At 39.9% G+C, this 16,610-nt stretch overlaps 1 protein-coding gene across 4 annotated transcripts in view; it reads left to right on the top strand.

Moving 5' to 3' along the window:
* Nucleotides 1-16,610, top strand: part of ENOX1 (ecto-NOX disulfide-thiol exchanger 1) — a 630,834-nt gene that overhangs the window by 356,038 nt on the left and 258,186 nt on the right. For 3 of the 4 annotated variants that reach the window (XM_089899512.1, XM_022574895.3, XM_089899513.1), the window contains one exon: nucleotides 13,154-13,300. The exons of the other annotated variant lie outside the window; for it this stretch is intronic. In XM_089899512.1, coding sequence (XP_089755638.1) covers nucleotides 13,213-13,300 — 88 coding nt within the window. In that variant the 5' untranslated portion in view covers nucleotides 13,154-13,212. The remainder of the gene's footprint in view (nucleotides 1-13,153; nucleotides 13,301-16,610) is intronic. 4 annotated transcript variants of the gene reach the window in all.

Raw genomic sequence — 16,610 nt, 5'->3', positions numbered from 1 at the left:
GTGGCCTCTCCCGTTGCGGAGCATAGGCTCCGGACGCGCAGGCTCAGCAGCCATGGCTCACGGGCCCAGCCGCTCCGCGGCACGTGGGATCCTCCCGGACCGGGGCACAAACCTGTGTCCCCTGCGTCGGCAGGCGGACTCTCAACCACTGCGCCGCCAGGGAAGCCCCAGCTTACCAGTTTTAAAAATAATCAGTTTAGTCAGATTACAGTTGAGAATATGTTAAATCTAAGGCTCAGTTTGGAAAGAATTGACATCAGTATTGAGCCTCTCAATCCATAAATGTACATTCTCTTCATTAATATTTCTCAGCAATATTTTATAGTTTTTAGAGTATAATTCCTACATGCCTCTTGGTGCATTTATTACTAAGAATTCTATGTATTTTTAATAATTTAGGTGTAATTTAAATTTTTTAACTTCCAATTCGTTCCTGCTAATATGTAAAACTGTAAGTGTACTTTTATCCTGATACCAAAATCAAACAAAGATACAGACCAATATTTGTTACGTATGTAGACTCAAAAATCTTCAACAAAATTCTGGCAGATCGAATACAACAACATGTAGAGAGGATTATACACCATGACCAAGTGGGATTTATCTCAGGAGTGCAAGGTTAGTTCAAAATTCAGAAAATTAATGAATGTAAGACTCCATATTCATAGAATAAAAGACAAAAACCATATGATCATCTCAATAGATGCAAGAAGAGCATTTGGCAAAATACCTTTTGTTAAAAACACTCAATGGGGGCTTCCCTGGTGGTGCAGTGGTTGAGACTCCGCCTGCCAACGCAGGGGACACGGGTTCGTGCCCCGGTCCGGGAAGATCCCACATGCCGCGGAGAGGCTAGGCCCGTGAGTCATGGCCACTGAGCCTGCATGTCCGGAGCCTGTGCCCCGCAATGGGAGAGGCCACAACAGTGAGAGGCCCACGTACTGCAAGAAAAAAATTAATTAATTAAATTAAAAAAATAAAAACACTCAACGAACTAGGAATATGAAGAAACTTTCTCAATCTGATAAAGAATTATCTATGAAAAACCCCCAGCTAACATCATACTTATTGGTGAAAGACTGAAAGTTTCCCACCTGAGATCAAAAAACACAAGGATGTCTACTCTTGCCACTTTTATTCAGTAATTTCCTGGAGGTTCTAACAAGGCAGTTAGGCAAGAAAAATAAATAAAGGGCCTCTGGATTGAAAAGGGACAAATAAAACAAACTCTGTTTACAGATGACACAGTCTCATATCTAGAAAATCCTAAGGAGTTCACAAAAAAAACCTGTTGAGCTAATAAATGAGTTCGGCAAGCTTGTAGGATAGAAGATCAGTACATAAAAACCAGTTATATTTCTATATGCCAGCAATGAGCAATCTAAAAATTAAATTAAGAAAATTTCATTTAAAATAGCATAAAAAATAACAAAATACTTAGGAAAAAATTTAATAAAAGAAGTGTAAGACATGTACACTGAAAACTACAAAGCATGTTGAAAGAAATTATGACCTAAATAAATGGAGAGTTACCACATGTTCATGTATTCAGCATGTTATTTCTCAATATTATTGTCGTATAGTTTGTTGTCCCTGATCTTCTATTTCTTATTCATCCCATATTCCTGGCCTTTTAATTTGGTCCCAAGATTTTGCATCATCCGTTTTGGGCTTAAGACCCTGAAATTCACTTTTACAGCTTAGACAACTCTCTTGAAATTCAGAACCACATTTCAGGAGGTCTTTGAAGCGTGTCCACATGGATACTCCATTTTAAATGCCTTATACTCAATTATTTTCTTCCCAAATCCTTTCCTCCCAGTGTATTTTCTGAGATAAAAAGACACCTTTACCCCATTACTTAATCCATATTTATCTCCATCTTCTCTCTCTCACTTTCCACATCCAGTCACTTAAGTTCTATTTATGAATCTTCTAAAATATCCCTCAAATTAATTCTCAGGTCTTTAATATCCTCTGGAGTACACAGCATCCTTTCTAACATTTGTTCTTACCTCAAGTCTCAGCCCCCTTCAACCCATTCCTCACTAAGTTAGAATAATATTTCTAAAAATATAAATATAATTAAGTCACTTTTCTACATTAAATAATTTAAAGATCTTCTCTTACAATGTTTGTTTTCAGGCTTTTTTCTATTATTTTAAAGTAATAGAATTTTGTTTTCAAAAGAAGTTTCAAATACTAGAGTCAAACAAATAAGTAAATGGGTGGTGGGAGCCGAGTTTCTCTCTGTCAGGGTCTTTGCAGATAAGCAAGGAGGGAAAGCCAGAATGAACCATTTAGTACTGGGTTATAGTTGGACATGTTAGTATGAACTCATGTTTAGTGTAATATATATACAGATGGACGGATACAGAAACAATTATAGCTATGTATATATACCTGGGCTTGAATATATACATACATTCCTAACTCTTTCTGCTGAGAGGGCCTGGGAGCAGTGATACCCCAGTAGCATCTTAGCACACCCATGCCCAGATACTAGTTTCTAAATATCATCCTCCATGAAAAGGAACTAGGGATCTTTGGAGAAATGGCTGGCTCTAGGGCTGGGGCAGTAAAAATACAATATAGGACTGAATTATCTGGTTTGCCCTAAAACAAGAAGTGCTCAAAGAACAAAAAGATGGGGGCATGTCAAAGGAATAGAAGAGCCAGCCTAAAATAGTTGCCAATGGCAAAAGCTGGAGCAATTTGAGCAGCAAAATAGATAATACGGTATTTATTGTCCTGTAATCTAAAATATAAAATAAATGTGCATGAGTTCATCCTAATATAAACAAATGATTAAATTAATAATTGGAGTAGAAGGGACAAACCTTCTTTGTAGAAGAATTCCAAATAATGTAGGTAGGTATAGCCCCCTCCAGGAAGTAAAGCTTACCCTCATCCTTCAGTGTGGGCTGGAGTGACTAGCTTCCAAATAAGACAGTATGTGAAGAGGGCAAATAGTAACTTTACAGTGAAGAAACTCAGTATATACTACCTTAACCGAGCGATCAAGGTTAGCATTGCAAGTGCCAAGTCTTGTCGATGATATATGCCCCCTGATATGATGTGATGGAAAGTGTACCTCACCTCTGTGGTGTTCCTCCCAAAACCCATAACCCTAGTCTACTCACGAGGAAAACATCAGGCAAACCCAGAATGAGTGTGAAATGCCTGGCTGATATTCCCCAAGACTGTATGACTAACACGGAAAAACTGAGAAACTGTCACACATCAAAAGAGACGGAAGAGACATGGTGTCTCGATGCAGTGTGGTGTCTTGGATTGGATCCTGGAACAGAGAAAGTACACGAGTGGAAATACTGGTGAAACACAAATGTAGTCCAGAGTTTAGTTAATAGCAAGGTACCAATGTTGGTTTCTCAGTTGTAACAAATGTGCCGTGGTGGTAACATAAAGAGATTAATATTAGGGGAAACTGGGTGAGGTGTTTATGGGAACTCTCTGTATTATCTTTAAAACTTTTGTAAATCTAAAATTTTTCCAATTTCAAAAGTTATTTAAAAAATTTAGAAGGCCCAACAGAAGACACACATTGGCAAAGGTACTGTGGTTGAAGCAGAGTTTCGGGGCCCAGAGTCCCGACTGGCCGGCCTCTCCTTCACTCTTTTCACGCCTTCCCAATCTGTCTCCCTCCCTTCCCGGGACCCGAGGGTTCCCTGGCATGTATATTGCAAACTACTGCCCCATAGAATGAAATCCCAAGTCCTAGACATGTCTTCTGGGGCCCTGCACGTTCTCACCCTTGCCTAGTGTTCACCATCATATGTTGACTTTCTTGCCTCTTGTGTTTATTTCATTCATTTACTCTGAAGGCGATTTCTTTTCCTCACTCAGACCACGACCTTCTTGTTGATTTTGTACATGCTTCTCTCTCATCTTGGAAGATTTTTCTTAAGCTTGTTCAGTCACAAAAACTCTTCATTTTGTGCCCTCTTTATATGGTCCTAGAATGCAGCTCAAGAGTCTTCTCTCTGAAGTCTCTAAGAGAAAGGGAGGTGCTCTGAAACGATTTCTACAGTAACACGTAGAAATTGGCTGTGTGCGTGCAACTTTCCTCCAATGGTTGACAGACTCCTTAAGGATATGTTATTCATCTCTCTCTGCCAAATATCAAGAAGTGCCTAGCGCATAGTAGGTATTCAATAAATGTCGAATGGATGGATGGATGGATGAATAATAGTAGCAAGTTTATTAAAACAAAATTATTTTTGAAGCATTTGTATTTATTTGAATTTAGTTGTTATAAAGCTTCACATTCAACATTTTAATAAACAAGTTGATCCCAGTTTGCCAGCTTAAAAAGAAAAACTTTGGGTTTTTCAAGAGTAAGTAAGCCTTTTCTTTTAAATTTTTAATTGGCGTATAGTTGCTTTACAATGTGTTAGTTTCTACGGTACAGCAAAGTGAATCAGCTATACGTATACATATATCCCCTCTTTTTTGGTTTTCCTCCCCATTTAGGTCACCACAGAGCACTGAGTAGAGTTCCCTGTGCTATACAGTAGGTTCTCATTAGTTATCTATTTTATACAGAGTATCAATAGTGTATATATGTGAATCCCAATCTCCCAATTCATCCCACCCCCCTTTCCCCCTTGATATCCAAATGTTTGTTCTCTACGTCTTTTGTCTCTACTTCTGCTTTGTAAATAAGATCGTCTACACCAACTTTTTTCAGATTCCACATATATATATTAGTATACAATACTTGTCTTCCTCTTTCTAGCTTACTTCAAAAGTAAATAACAGTCAATTCAATCAGTATGTATATACAAAATATTGAGGGCTGTTAGGTTTTATGCCTTTAAATTACAGACACATCGACATGGTGCTTACTTTACAGTAAATGAAACAGGTGCTGTAATGTGCCTTTTCAGGCTGCGGGTGTTAGAAGGAGTTGTCAGTAAAGCTGGCCGCATACATTTGTCTTCCTTAGTCTTTCCAGGGTGGTGCTTTCTGATGCAGGCGGCCCAGCTATTGTCAGGCACTTTAATTTGCCAATTATTATACCCATGGCTAAGGACAGATAGTGGTGAGTTTCACATTTTGCTCACTGGGCAAGCTTAATGTTCTTGTCACCTTACATTGAGTTTTAAATGTGCAAAGCATAAAGAGTGTCAAACATTTTTCTCAGACTTGGGGGTTGGGTGTGTGTGGGAGGGTCGTACCTAGTAACTTGAGTTGCTTCTGGACACAGAAATTGAAGGGCCTGATTGATCAATAAAAGAGCAAGATAATATGGCAAAAGTACGTCCAGGAAGGTAACATGTGTGTACGTGTGTACATTCCCTTTCTCGACATATTTCATCCCTTAGACGTCTCTTTTTCTTTTCTTTCACAGAAGCACCACTTGCTAGTTTATGGAATCTGCATGCTAGCGTGGATGGGTTAGATTACTACTATTTAAAGAAACAGAGAGAACGGTAGGATGTTATTTACAAGATAGCACTCAACCTTAATAATTTCCTTCTTTGAATATCCTCAGGCAACACAGGTTACCCAAAACGCAGAATGAGATGCATCCTAAAATTGACATAATGAATATTCACTACCTTATGTTTTGGGCAACTTGGCTCCAGCCTGACTCCCTAATGCCTTCTTTTAAAAATTGCAGTAGAGAGGGAGAAAAACTCCCTTTGGAAAAAAACTAAAACCACACTGGCCTGCTGTTCTTTTGCTTAATTGCCTGGGAGTGAAGTTGACTCATGTATGGAGACTTAACCCAGTACCACTATTAGAAAAGATTATTTAACATTATAAGAAGGCATGGGAGAATATCAGGCACACAGTATCCCAAACATAAACTTTATTTCCTATCCTCTCGAAGAAGTCGTTTGCATATAATGTTGTTCACACCACTGATAACAGAAAGTGTATTTAATAACTACTCAGAATTAATATGCTGTAGTATGCATGGCTGCCTAATTTAATTTATCTCTGATTAAGCCTATTATGTTTGAGATCACTTTACAGAAGAGATTTTTTTTTTTTTGGCCAGCTGTAAGCTTATTTGAATTGTAATATAAGTTAATAATGTGTGAAATACCAGTGGTGCCTACTTCTCAGTGTTCTTTTTGCCAACTGACTTCCTGACATGATGCGTACCCAGATCGTTCATACCCATACCCATTTAGCTCCTATCTTGCATGAAGGCCAGATATTGGAATAAATATGAAAATTAACTATTTTAGGGGTCAAGGACAAATGGCACAGTGTTGCTTTAATTCTGAAATCCAGAGAGAAGGCCATCGCATTATAAACGTAATTGAAAAATCAATGACTGATAATCACGTAACATGACATAAAAGACAACACATAACTTTTGCATGATTTTTGTCCCACATGTATTCCCTCAACATTAAATACTCATCCGATCAGATAGAGTGGGAACCTCAAGGGTTTGGCAATGAACTAAGCAGCTTTTGCCTTGACGCCTGGGTAATTAGGTCTCTCTGGTGGGCCCAGCATGAGAGAGGGAAGGGACTCGTACTGTTGCTGCTGTTCTGTGGCTTGTTCTCTGTGTTGCACACCAAGCTTGTCTTTAATGCTTCGGCTGAACCAACTGTTCCATCGGCCAGGTTAGTTCTTCTTTTCAATGTCAGGAGTGGTTATCACCAAAAAAAAAGTGATAGGGCTAATTATGACCCCTTGCTCAGCAATCTGCCTCATATAGTTTGTATTGCTCAGCATGTGAGCTTTATTACTTGTGTGTATGTTTAAATTTGGTCGTCCGATTGCTTCTTACCCACTCTCTGCTTGGAAGGCCCTTTCTGGCCTTCTCGTTAGAATCCTACCTAGCCCTCAAAGGCCTTCTTTAAATCCTGCCTGCTCTGTGCAGATTTCCCAACCGTCTCAGGCCATAGCTGTTTCCTCTTTGAGCTCCCCGTGAGGTCCTCTGCTTGATCATTTAGTCACCTTCCTGTGTTTTACAGTGAGCTGCCTGAAGGCAGAGACCCTGAGTTTGAAATCTCTGTGGTCCCACAGTACCTGCCTAACACAGTTTCTTGTGCAAAAAAATGATGTCAGTAGGTGGTGGTGATTGATAATCATGACAAGGGAGAAACATACCATGAACCCTAGGTGAATACATTTAAAGTTAGTTTGTGGGTTCTCATTTGTTTTAAATATGAAGTGGAAACTTGCAGGCAATATTTTAAAAGTCAGAGATAATAAAGTAGATTTCTCCTTGCTTTGAATGGCTCTTGCTAGACCTATAGTTTGAATCTCAGAATGGATGCAAAGCAGTGTTTCTTAGCCCTGAGTAGCAGTAGAATAAGCACGGGAATTTTAGACATATATGCCGGTGACTGGGACTTACCTCCAGATCAGTTAAATCAGGGAATAGTATCATTTAAAAAAAAAAAAAAGAAAAGAAAGCTAACCAGATGATTTTAGTAAGAAGCCAGAATTGAGAACCACTGGTGTAAGAGAAAGTTAAGGTCATTAAATGCATTCATCCATCTGCTGTTGGATGGCTTTCTACAGCTGTTTAGCGATGAAAGAAGAGTGCTTCCAATAGGAGGATTAAAATGGCAACTTTCTGATGCAGGCATCCATTGCCACTCCCAATCCTTCTCTCAAGCTACCAACCAAGGTGACCCACAATCTCCATTTGTCAGGGACTGTGCTAGTTTTAGCACAGGAAGTCCTACACAGTGGGAAGCCCCTCCGTCGGTCACCCTACTACTAACACACTCATCCTTCGGATTCTACAGAATTGTTTTTCTGAAAAACTTCCTCTTGAGAAGAAGGAAAAGTATTTTGGGGGTGGAAATAGAGTATTTTATGAAAATATAGAAATCATTAGAACACTTTCGAACCTTAGCAGCCTTGAGGGGCAGGAGACATATCAAGAGAGAAAGGAAACACATTGCAACAGGTTCTAATAGAATTCCTACAATTCAAATGAAACAGGGGGGCTTCACTGCATGTAGTTAATTAAAGAACATCAGAATATTCATTCACTTTTATCTCCACTATGTAGATAAATTAAGAATGATTTTGTGATGTAAGAAGGCACTATGGAGAACAGTATGGAGGCTCCTTAAAAAACTACAAATAGAATTACCATACGACCCAGCAATCCCACTACTGGGCATACACCCTGAGAAAACCAAAATTCAAAAAGAGTCATGTACCACAATGTTCACTGCAGCTCTATTTACAATAGCCAGGACATGAAAACAACCTAAGTGTCCATCATCGGATGAATGGATAAAGAAGATGTGGCACATATATACAATGGAATATTACTCAGCCTTAAAAAGAAACGAAATTGAGCTATTTGTAATGAGGTGGATGGACCTAGAGCCTGTCATACAGAGTGAAGTAAGTCAGAAAGAAAAAGACAAATACTGTATGCTAACACATATATAAGGAATTTAAGAAAAAAAAATGTCATGAAGAACCTAGGGGTAAGACAGGAATAAAGACGCAGACCTACTGGAGAACGGACTTGAGGATATGGGGAGGGGGAAGGGTGAGCTTTGACAGGGCGAGAGAGAGTCATGGACATATACACACTAACAAACGTAGTAAGGTAGATAGCTAGTGGGAAGCAGCCGCATGGCACAGGGATATTAGCTCGGTGCTTTGTGACAGCCTGGAGGGGTGGGATAGGGAGAGTGGGAGGGAGGGAGACGCAAGAGGGAAGACATATGGGAACATATGTATATGTATAACTGATTCACTTTGTTATAAAGCAGAAACTAACACACCATTGTAAAGCAATTATACCCCAATAAAGATGTTAAAAAAAAAAAAGAAGGCATTAAATGGAAATCCCAAATTTGTAAATATAATCAACTAAATTATAAGCTACTTGAGGCTAGTTATTTTTAAAAGTAAGAAAACAGAAGGCTGTTACTGAAGGCTACATGGAAAGTTACTGACAGAGCATCTGGCTCCTAGATCTTTTTCTGGTAGGTTCTTTGGCCTCTTTCCTACTATATCCTTTCGTTCCCAGCAAACACTTTGCACAGTCTTTTCCTTTCAGATAAAAGTAAACGTTGGTAGATTGATAGAAAAAGTGAACATATTGTGCTATTAGAAATAATTTAACTGGTGGATTTGTAATTGTAGCATGAAAGTGTATTCATCGTGAACACACATTTGAGTTTTATTCTGGTTATCACGGTTCAGTCCTGCAGTCTAAGGATTAATTTATCCCACAGTTATTTTCCATTCCAGTCACGTTGATCACCAAGCAGCCAGTCCGCTCACTACATGGTTGATTCATTTCATTCACTGATTGCCAGCATTGCCAGATGTGTCCCAGTAGTATGTCTGTCTTCATTGGCAGCAGTTCAGTGGATGCTTTGGTGATCAGCTGCTCAAGACATTGACGGTACCACATAGATGAAATGTTAAACTATACTTAGAAATATCTGGTTTCACTGGAATGGCGATAGATTTTTCTCCCACTCTAAAAGTTATATGCTGCTGTACACGTCACGTTTACCCTTCTTTCCTTAACCAAACATTTATGTGAAGTAGTAAAACTCAGAGCAGCATATTATAGAATGAGAAACCGCAGATCAGCTCATCCGTCTTTTCCAAAATATGCTACTATTTGGGGGGAAAAAATGGGGAGGATTTGTAGGCAGATAAGTTTGTAATATGCCAGGTAAAACAAAATCAAGCTGCTGCCTTAAATGGGGGAGGGGGCAAGCATGGGATGAAGGGGTCACATTCCAAAATTACCCAGCCACAGAACTCTTTATTGTGAACATCTGGAGGGACGTCATCCAACCTCCTAATTTTATAGTTAAATAAACTACAAAAAGGTTAAGGAACTGATCCAAAGTCAAATACTTTGTTTAACTTTTTTTCCAGGCCTCCTCCCCACACCCCTACTTTCACAATGCTTTCCCTAATTGCCTGTAAGAACTTCCCCGTTGCTTTTCAGTGGCTGACAAGTTGCTTCTAGCTGACCAGCACACCAGTGATCTGATGCCTAAAAATGGAAGTGAAAACTCTTCACTTAGAGGGTGTATTTTTAGAGTTAAGGTGTCAATATCTTCTCATGTTCTGATTTTAATAGCTTTTATTTATTGGACACCTACAATATGTCAGGTTCTTTATATGCATTTTACAATTTCATCCATATGACAACCTGCAAAATAGATAATAGTATGTCCATTTTCCTTGTGGGGAGGTTATCAGCTCCCTGAAGGTCATACATTCAATAAGTGGAAGAGTCGGGATGCAAAACAAGGTCAGTCTGACTACAAAGTTTTTCATCTTATCAAAAGCTCAAAGATGGGATTCCAGCTACATTAGAAGCATTCCTGTTGACAACATGGTTAACTTTTTAGAAGCTTATTGGCCCATAATTGAGTGTGGCACAGAATAAAGAGGATGACATAATTTTAGGTAGACAAATTTGTAAGAAATATACTCAGGAAAATAAAAATATCTTCAACTAATATATTAAAAGGATAACCAGCAAGCTGACTTAAATTTGTTTGGGGGATGAAGTGAGGAATGCATACATATATATATATGCAGTAAAAGGGTGAGTACATAATTAGAAGGTGATCTGTGTATGTAATTGTGAGAATTTCTTATGTGGATAGTTTCTTACTGGATAATGGTGATTTTTTTATATGAATTTTGGGTGCAAGTTGTTGAATGAATGGCTGGAGTTTCACAGCTAATGTTCAGGGCAGAAATTACCCAACTGCCTTCCAAGTGAGTGATCTCTGTTTAGTTATCTTAAAGGCAGGTGATTTTCTGCAGTCTCTTTTCTTATTTAATAAACTTACATAGCTTTTCTTAAAATAGTTATTTATTCAGGCCAATCCTCTCACTATTCTATTTTTAAATCATTTTCTTGATGTCTGTTTCTTTCTTTTTTCCTCCCCCATCCCTCCATCTCTCCCTCCTCCCTTCCCTTCCCTCCCTCCCTCCCTCCCTCCCTCCCTCTCTCCCCCCCTCTCTCCCTCTCTCCCTCCCTCCCTTCCTTCCCTCATATTTAAAATTTGATGTGGCATCTGCCTCAAATTGACTGTTGGTCCAAATTTCTAGAGCCAAGATAATAATGAGAGTCTATAAAGATAAATTTATGGAGGAATTTAACTCACTTTGCCTGGTACTCCCTAGACAGTCGCAGAGAATTAAAATGATTTCAGTAATACCCTACCTGAAAGTATTACAGTTGTTGCGTAGTTAGTAGCTGATTTAGGGCAACACCTAAAGTTCTCTGGATAAACTTTCTAGAGTGAAGTACATAATAAGTACGTAAGTACAAAATAAAATTTATAAGACTGATAACTTGTCGTTCTGTCAGATTGAACACATGCGTTTATATCTTCTAATTCCAAAAAATCTCCCTAAAATTTCAGCAAAGAATTTAAAGACGGCTATACACAGATTGAGAGTGAGAAAGAACAGAGGGGGAGGTGGCACTAAACAAGAGGTGTCAGCAGACTTTGGGAAGATGGCCCAGTGATGGAGGGGGAGTGGCTGAGGGGTACTGAGAGAAGCCCACAGATTGATTCTGCAGGACCCTGGGGAGACTTAAGAAGGGTGTGAGGGTGAGCCTGGAAAAGGGGGGACTAGTTCACAGTAGTTACAGAGTAGTCGGTAGTTAGTAGTACTTAGTGGAATGGAGTGCAGGGACTAGCTCGGCCCTGTTCCTCTCCCACCCTCACACTGCCACTACCAAATCTCCATCCCCGCTGGAGGCTTGAGGCATAGTCTTGGGCTAAATTGAATCAGAGATGCTCTGGACTCAGGGAAAAGAGGCCCAGGATAGAGAGGTGAAACTGGGAGAACTAAGTGAAACTCTGTAGAGTGAACAGGTGAGACCCTCCTGGACTGTAGCTCCCAAAGCACCTGTAGCCAGGGACAGGCTCTTTATTTTTTTATTTGATTTTTATTTTATATTGGAGCATAGCTGATTGTGTTAGTTTCAGGTGTACAGCAAAGTGATTTGGTTATACATATACGTGTATCTATTCTTTTCCACATTCTTTTGGGACAGGCTCTTTAGACAGCAGTTTAAAGGATTCTTATCTAGAGAAACTGAATGACCCAAAGAAATGACCTGACTGGCATTTGGAGTCCCTATCGGAATGGCTAGATTCCTACCCAGTTACCTCATGGGACGCCTGCCAGGTGATACGCACACCCTGCCAGCGTTTCTAATCAGTTGTGTAGGGACTCACTGTACCTAAATATAAATAAATTGTATATTTTCTTTATAGATGTGTTACATATATATGTGAAAGTCTTAAATATAAACGAATAGTGAGAGGATCACCAGATATTTGAGTATGGCTCCCAGCAGAAACTATAGAATAAAATATCGAGATCAAAACAGAGAGAGAGAAACGGGTTGGGGGGCTTGGAAAAATATAGATAATTCAAGAAGCGAAAGAAGAGCTTTTAAAAATCTATAATATCTTCAGAAAGATGGGAGACAATATCATATCCATGAAATAAAAGGTAAATTCTATAAAAATTAAAGACACACTCAGAAAATAAGAAAGAGATCTTGGATATTAAACTCAGAGTTAAAAAAAAAATATTCAGAGGTGTAAAAGGTAAAGTCCAGCAAACTTTCTAGAAAGCAGATTAACAGGCAAAGATGGATAGTGGGGTGGGAAAAAGAAGGTAAAAAAGGTATTGGATCAGTCCACAAGGTTCAGCATTTCGCTACAGAGGTTCCAAAAGGAGAAAATAGTTAAAATGGTGGGGAGCCAAATATCAGAGAATAATTCAAGAAAACTTGCAAACCAGAACAACAGGAATTTCCAACTTTAAAGGGAAGAGAAAGTGCCCAGAACGATGGATAAGAAAATATCCTCATTAAGGTTTTTTTACTATGAGATTTCAGAAAACCAGGGACTAAAAAGGAGATTCCTAAACCTTCCAGAGAAATAAAACAGGTCACAGATAAAAGAGCAGGAGAACCAGTGGCCTCAGACTTCTCAGCTGCAACACTGGATGCTAGAAGACAGTGAAACTCAGCCTGCAAAATTCTGAGGGGGACGAATTTTTACTTAGAATTAAATGACAAGCTTAATTAGCAAGCACGCGTGAGAGTAGAATTAAGACTTTTTCAGACACGCAAGGAAGGTCTCAACAAACTTACCTCCCATGTACCTTTTCTTAGGAAGCTACTAGAGAATGAGCTCCACAAAAATGAGGATGTAAACCAAGAAAGAGGAAACCATGGGATCCAGGAAGCGGGGGACCCAACACAGGCGAGAGGCACAGGGATTTCGCAAGATGGTGTTAAAAAGAAGCCCCAGGACAACAGGTGGGCAGCTGGCCTGGGAAACCACTAGACCGGACGGACTCAATGGTAGGCTTGTGGAGGGAAAAACAGATCTGAGAGATTCATTGGTTGAGTTGCTTACGCCAAAAATGATTTTAGTAGGGCTTTTATAGTTCCTTTGAAAAGGTCAATAGTGATGAGTAACAGGTACGCACAAGAAGGAAGGAAGAAAAAGGTAGCACCAGGAAAAAAATATTGAACAAGCTAGGAAGTGCGTTCTTATACTGCGTGGCTCAGTAGTAAACAATATTATGCGGTCCCAACAATGTAAACACAGAATATCGATTTAACCCCAAATTGCAGTTTAATCAACTGGAAATATGGGGGAAGAACGCTTGTTGGGAAGTGGTGATGGTGTAACAGTGTCAAGTTTTCCTCATTTTGCAGGGTAGTAAGACATTAGATAATCTCTAAAAATGATCATTTAAGAAATATCAGTGTACATATATCACTTAAATATATGGGATCAAATATCAGAATTGAAAGTTAAAAGTGGTGTCCTTTCTTTGCCATGACAGGATTCAACCTCCTTGACGGGGGAGAGCTGGGTCAGACTTACTGGTTAGTCTTCCTGCCCTGGGCCAGCCCATAGATTAACCAAACTTGAGAGCAACTGCTTGGGGCAAAAGTCTTACCCGTATAGGAGGCTACTCGCTCTGGCAAGTCATTATCTTTCACAGTAAAAGCAAACCACAAACAAAAAAGAGGTTTCTGGGGAGCTAGGAGGGGGTGGTGGAGACAGGTGGGGATGGCTGGTTTTGATTATAGGCCTCTTACAGAGTACTTGCTTTTTTAAGCTACAGGCATATATTACTTTGATAAGTATTAAGTTGGTTTCTTAAATTACTGGAATTGGAAATAGAGGTTATCAAACCAAAGTGTGCAGTACCCCTCCGCCCCATAAAAGCAAAAAGAGAAAAAGAGGAAGAGGTTGATGGTGCTTTTCTTGACACCTTTCAAGACTCATTTATTTATCTCATATCTGGTCGCAAGGTGGGAGCCTCAGAACCCTCTGCCAGTCTCACTCCAACCAGCATCTCCTGTCATCTGCGACCACCCCCCGTATTCTGTGTTTAAGCTCTTAGTGGGCTGCTTCGTGTTCCCTTTATAATACCTGTATTTTCCCTCACCTGGGCCTTTGCTGGCTGTGCAGTTATATGCACCTTCCATTCATACATGTTCTCAAAACACACACACATGCACGCGTGCACACACACACACATACCCCTTCCCAAAGTCCCCTGGTTCCACCTGCATCCCTACCTGTTTATATCTCAGCCAGGATCCCTCTCTGGATCATAGCATCCTCCCCTTTCCTTTAATTCCTGTTACATTGTCCTTGGCACCACTAACTGATCACACACTGCTTTCAATCACGGTCATTTTTTCCCTTGTCCAGTCTTTGTTAAGAGCTAGCAGGTGACAAGGGCAGGAACCATACTGCACAAATATTTATTCCTCCTACAGAGCCCGGCAGAGGGCTGACATAATCCAGGTACTGCCTCAGATAATAATTAAATGCATAAATGAATCTTTCATTAAGTGTGAAATATGTCCAGTCATATGGCCCAATGCTAAACATCTGTATCCGTGTAAATAAATATTGCTAGAAGGTAAGGAGTTTTTGTTCCTTATTGTTTTAAGGAAGCTTACGTGCTTTCTCCTAAAAGAGGAAGATTGTACTCAGAGCCCAGATGGTTAACTGCTCCCTAAAATTTGTGCTTGTGCTTCCTTTGTGGGGAATGTGGAAAACTTGTCACCTGGAGGGTTTGTATTTGGCTCCGCAGGGCTTACAGGGTAGGCTGGCATTGAGGAAAATGTTGCAAGTAGGTTGTCGCCTTCCCTCAGGGTAGAGAAGATCCTAGACACCCCCCTGCACCTGGTGGATGTAGCCCTGCCTAAGATGTGGCAGAAGGAAAACCACTAATATGAAGCAGGCATTCAGTGGATACCCGGTTATAACGTGGTCACCTGGTCGAGTGGCACACTAGGGCTCCCAGCCACAGCTTCACGTCTAATTGCTCTTTCTACTTCATCAGGCTTTATACCGTGCTCCCCAAATCTCCTTATGACCACTCAGACGATCACCTAATAAGTTCAATAACAAGCTTAATCTAAAACATTCCCTTTGCTTAAGTAAAGGAATGCCCATCAGTATTATGGTATATGCACACAGTGGAGTACTATGGGGCCATTAATAAGAATGAGGTAGATCTTTAAGTTGTGATACGGCAAGGGCTTTAACACATATTGCTAAAGGAAAATGTAAATGTGGACTAGGATGACCGCTTTCATGTCTCTACTCAAATACCATCTTTTCCATGAGGCCTTCCTTAACCACTGCATTTATAATTGCAAATGTTCCCCGCCCCTCCCCCCCCACTCCACCGGCTTTTTCTTCAGTATCATTTATCCTTATTTGACATAATGTTTATTTCACTCTTTTGTTTATGATCTAGCTCCCCTGCTGGAATGTGAGATGCATGAGGGATGTTGCATGTTTTACTTACTCCTTTTCCCCCTGGAAAAATGAATGGCTGGGTGAATGAATTTGTATGAAAAAGTTTATTATTTGCATAGAAGGTTACTATTTGCCCAGAATTTCTAGAAGGCTACACAGACCTAACGGTAGTTCTCTCTGCGCAATAGAAATGGAAGCACATGGGAGGAAGGCAGACTTTTGTTGTTTATATCTTACCATGGACATGCGTCACTTTTTAAGATAAAGACACTAGTGTAATAGGGAACCCCGTGTGAAGTGTTTCTCGAATAGCTGTAATAAAATATAAATTATTTAGTCAGCACCATTTATTTCTGGTCCTGAAGTAATGAACATCATTCAGAATTTCTCTTCTGTTCAGAATTCAAGTTGTAAATGGTCCACGATTCAAGTCCACACTTTATATTTTACGAAGCCTTTACCAACAGAGACATTTTATTTTCCACTGGAGTGGAACGATCTGTACGGATGTTGTGGTGGGAAAAAATTCGGGTTTTAGGCCAGATAACATTTGTACCTTCTGACTTTCAGCTAAGTGACCTGGGCGGGTTACTTAACTACCCTGAATCTCAGTTCCCTTCCCTGTAACACTGGGATCATTTTTCCTAAGAGCAAAGGTTGTTGTCCAAGCAAAACAAGATGAAGTCTGTGTATTCAGGGCCAAGCAGTATCTGGTTCAAAGCAGGGTTCGGCAAGTGTCAGGTTCTTCCCTCTTCCCTGCAGAAGGTGACCAAGGGATATTCTTAGCCCTAACTATTCAAAGCACGGCCCCAACATCACCAAGGACTTTAT

Source organism: Delphinapterus leucas, chromosome 18, assembly GCF_059928025.1.
Source record: "Delphinapterus leucas isolate spDelLeu-1000000601 "Yukka" chromosome 18, BTC_Dleu_Yukka2, whole genome shotgun sequence".
NCBI classification, from domain to species: domain Eukaryota; kingdom Metazoa; phylum Chordata; class Mammalia; order Artiodactyla; family Monodontidae; genus Delphinapterus; species Delphinapterus leucas.
This window is presented reverse-complemented; position numbering and strand designations above follow the sequence as displayed.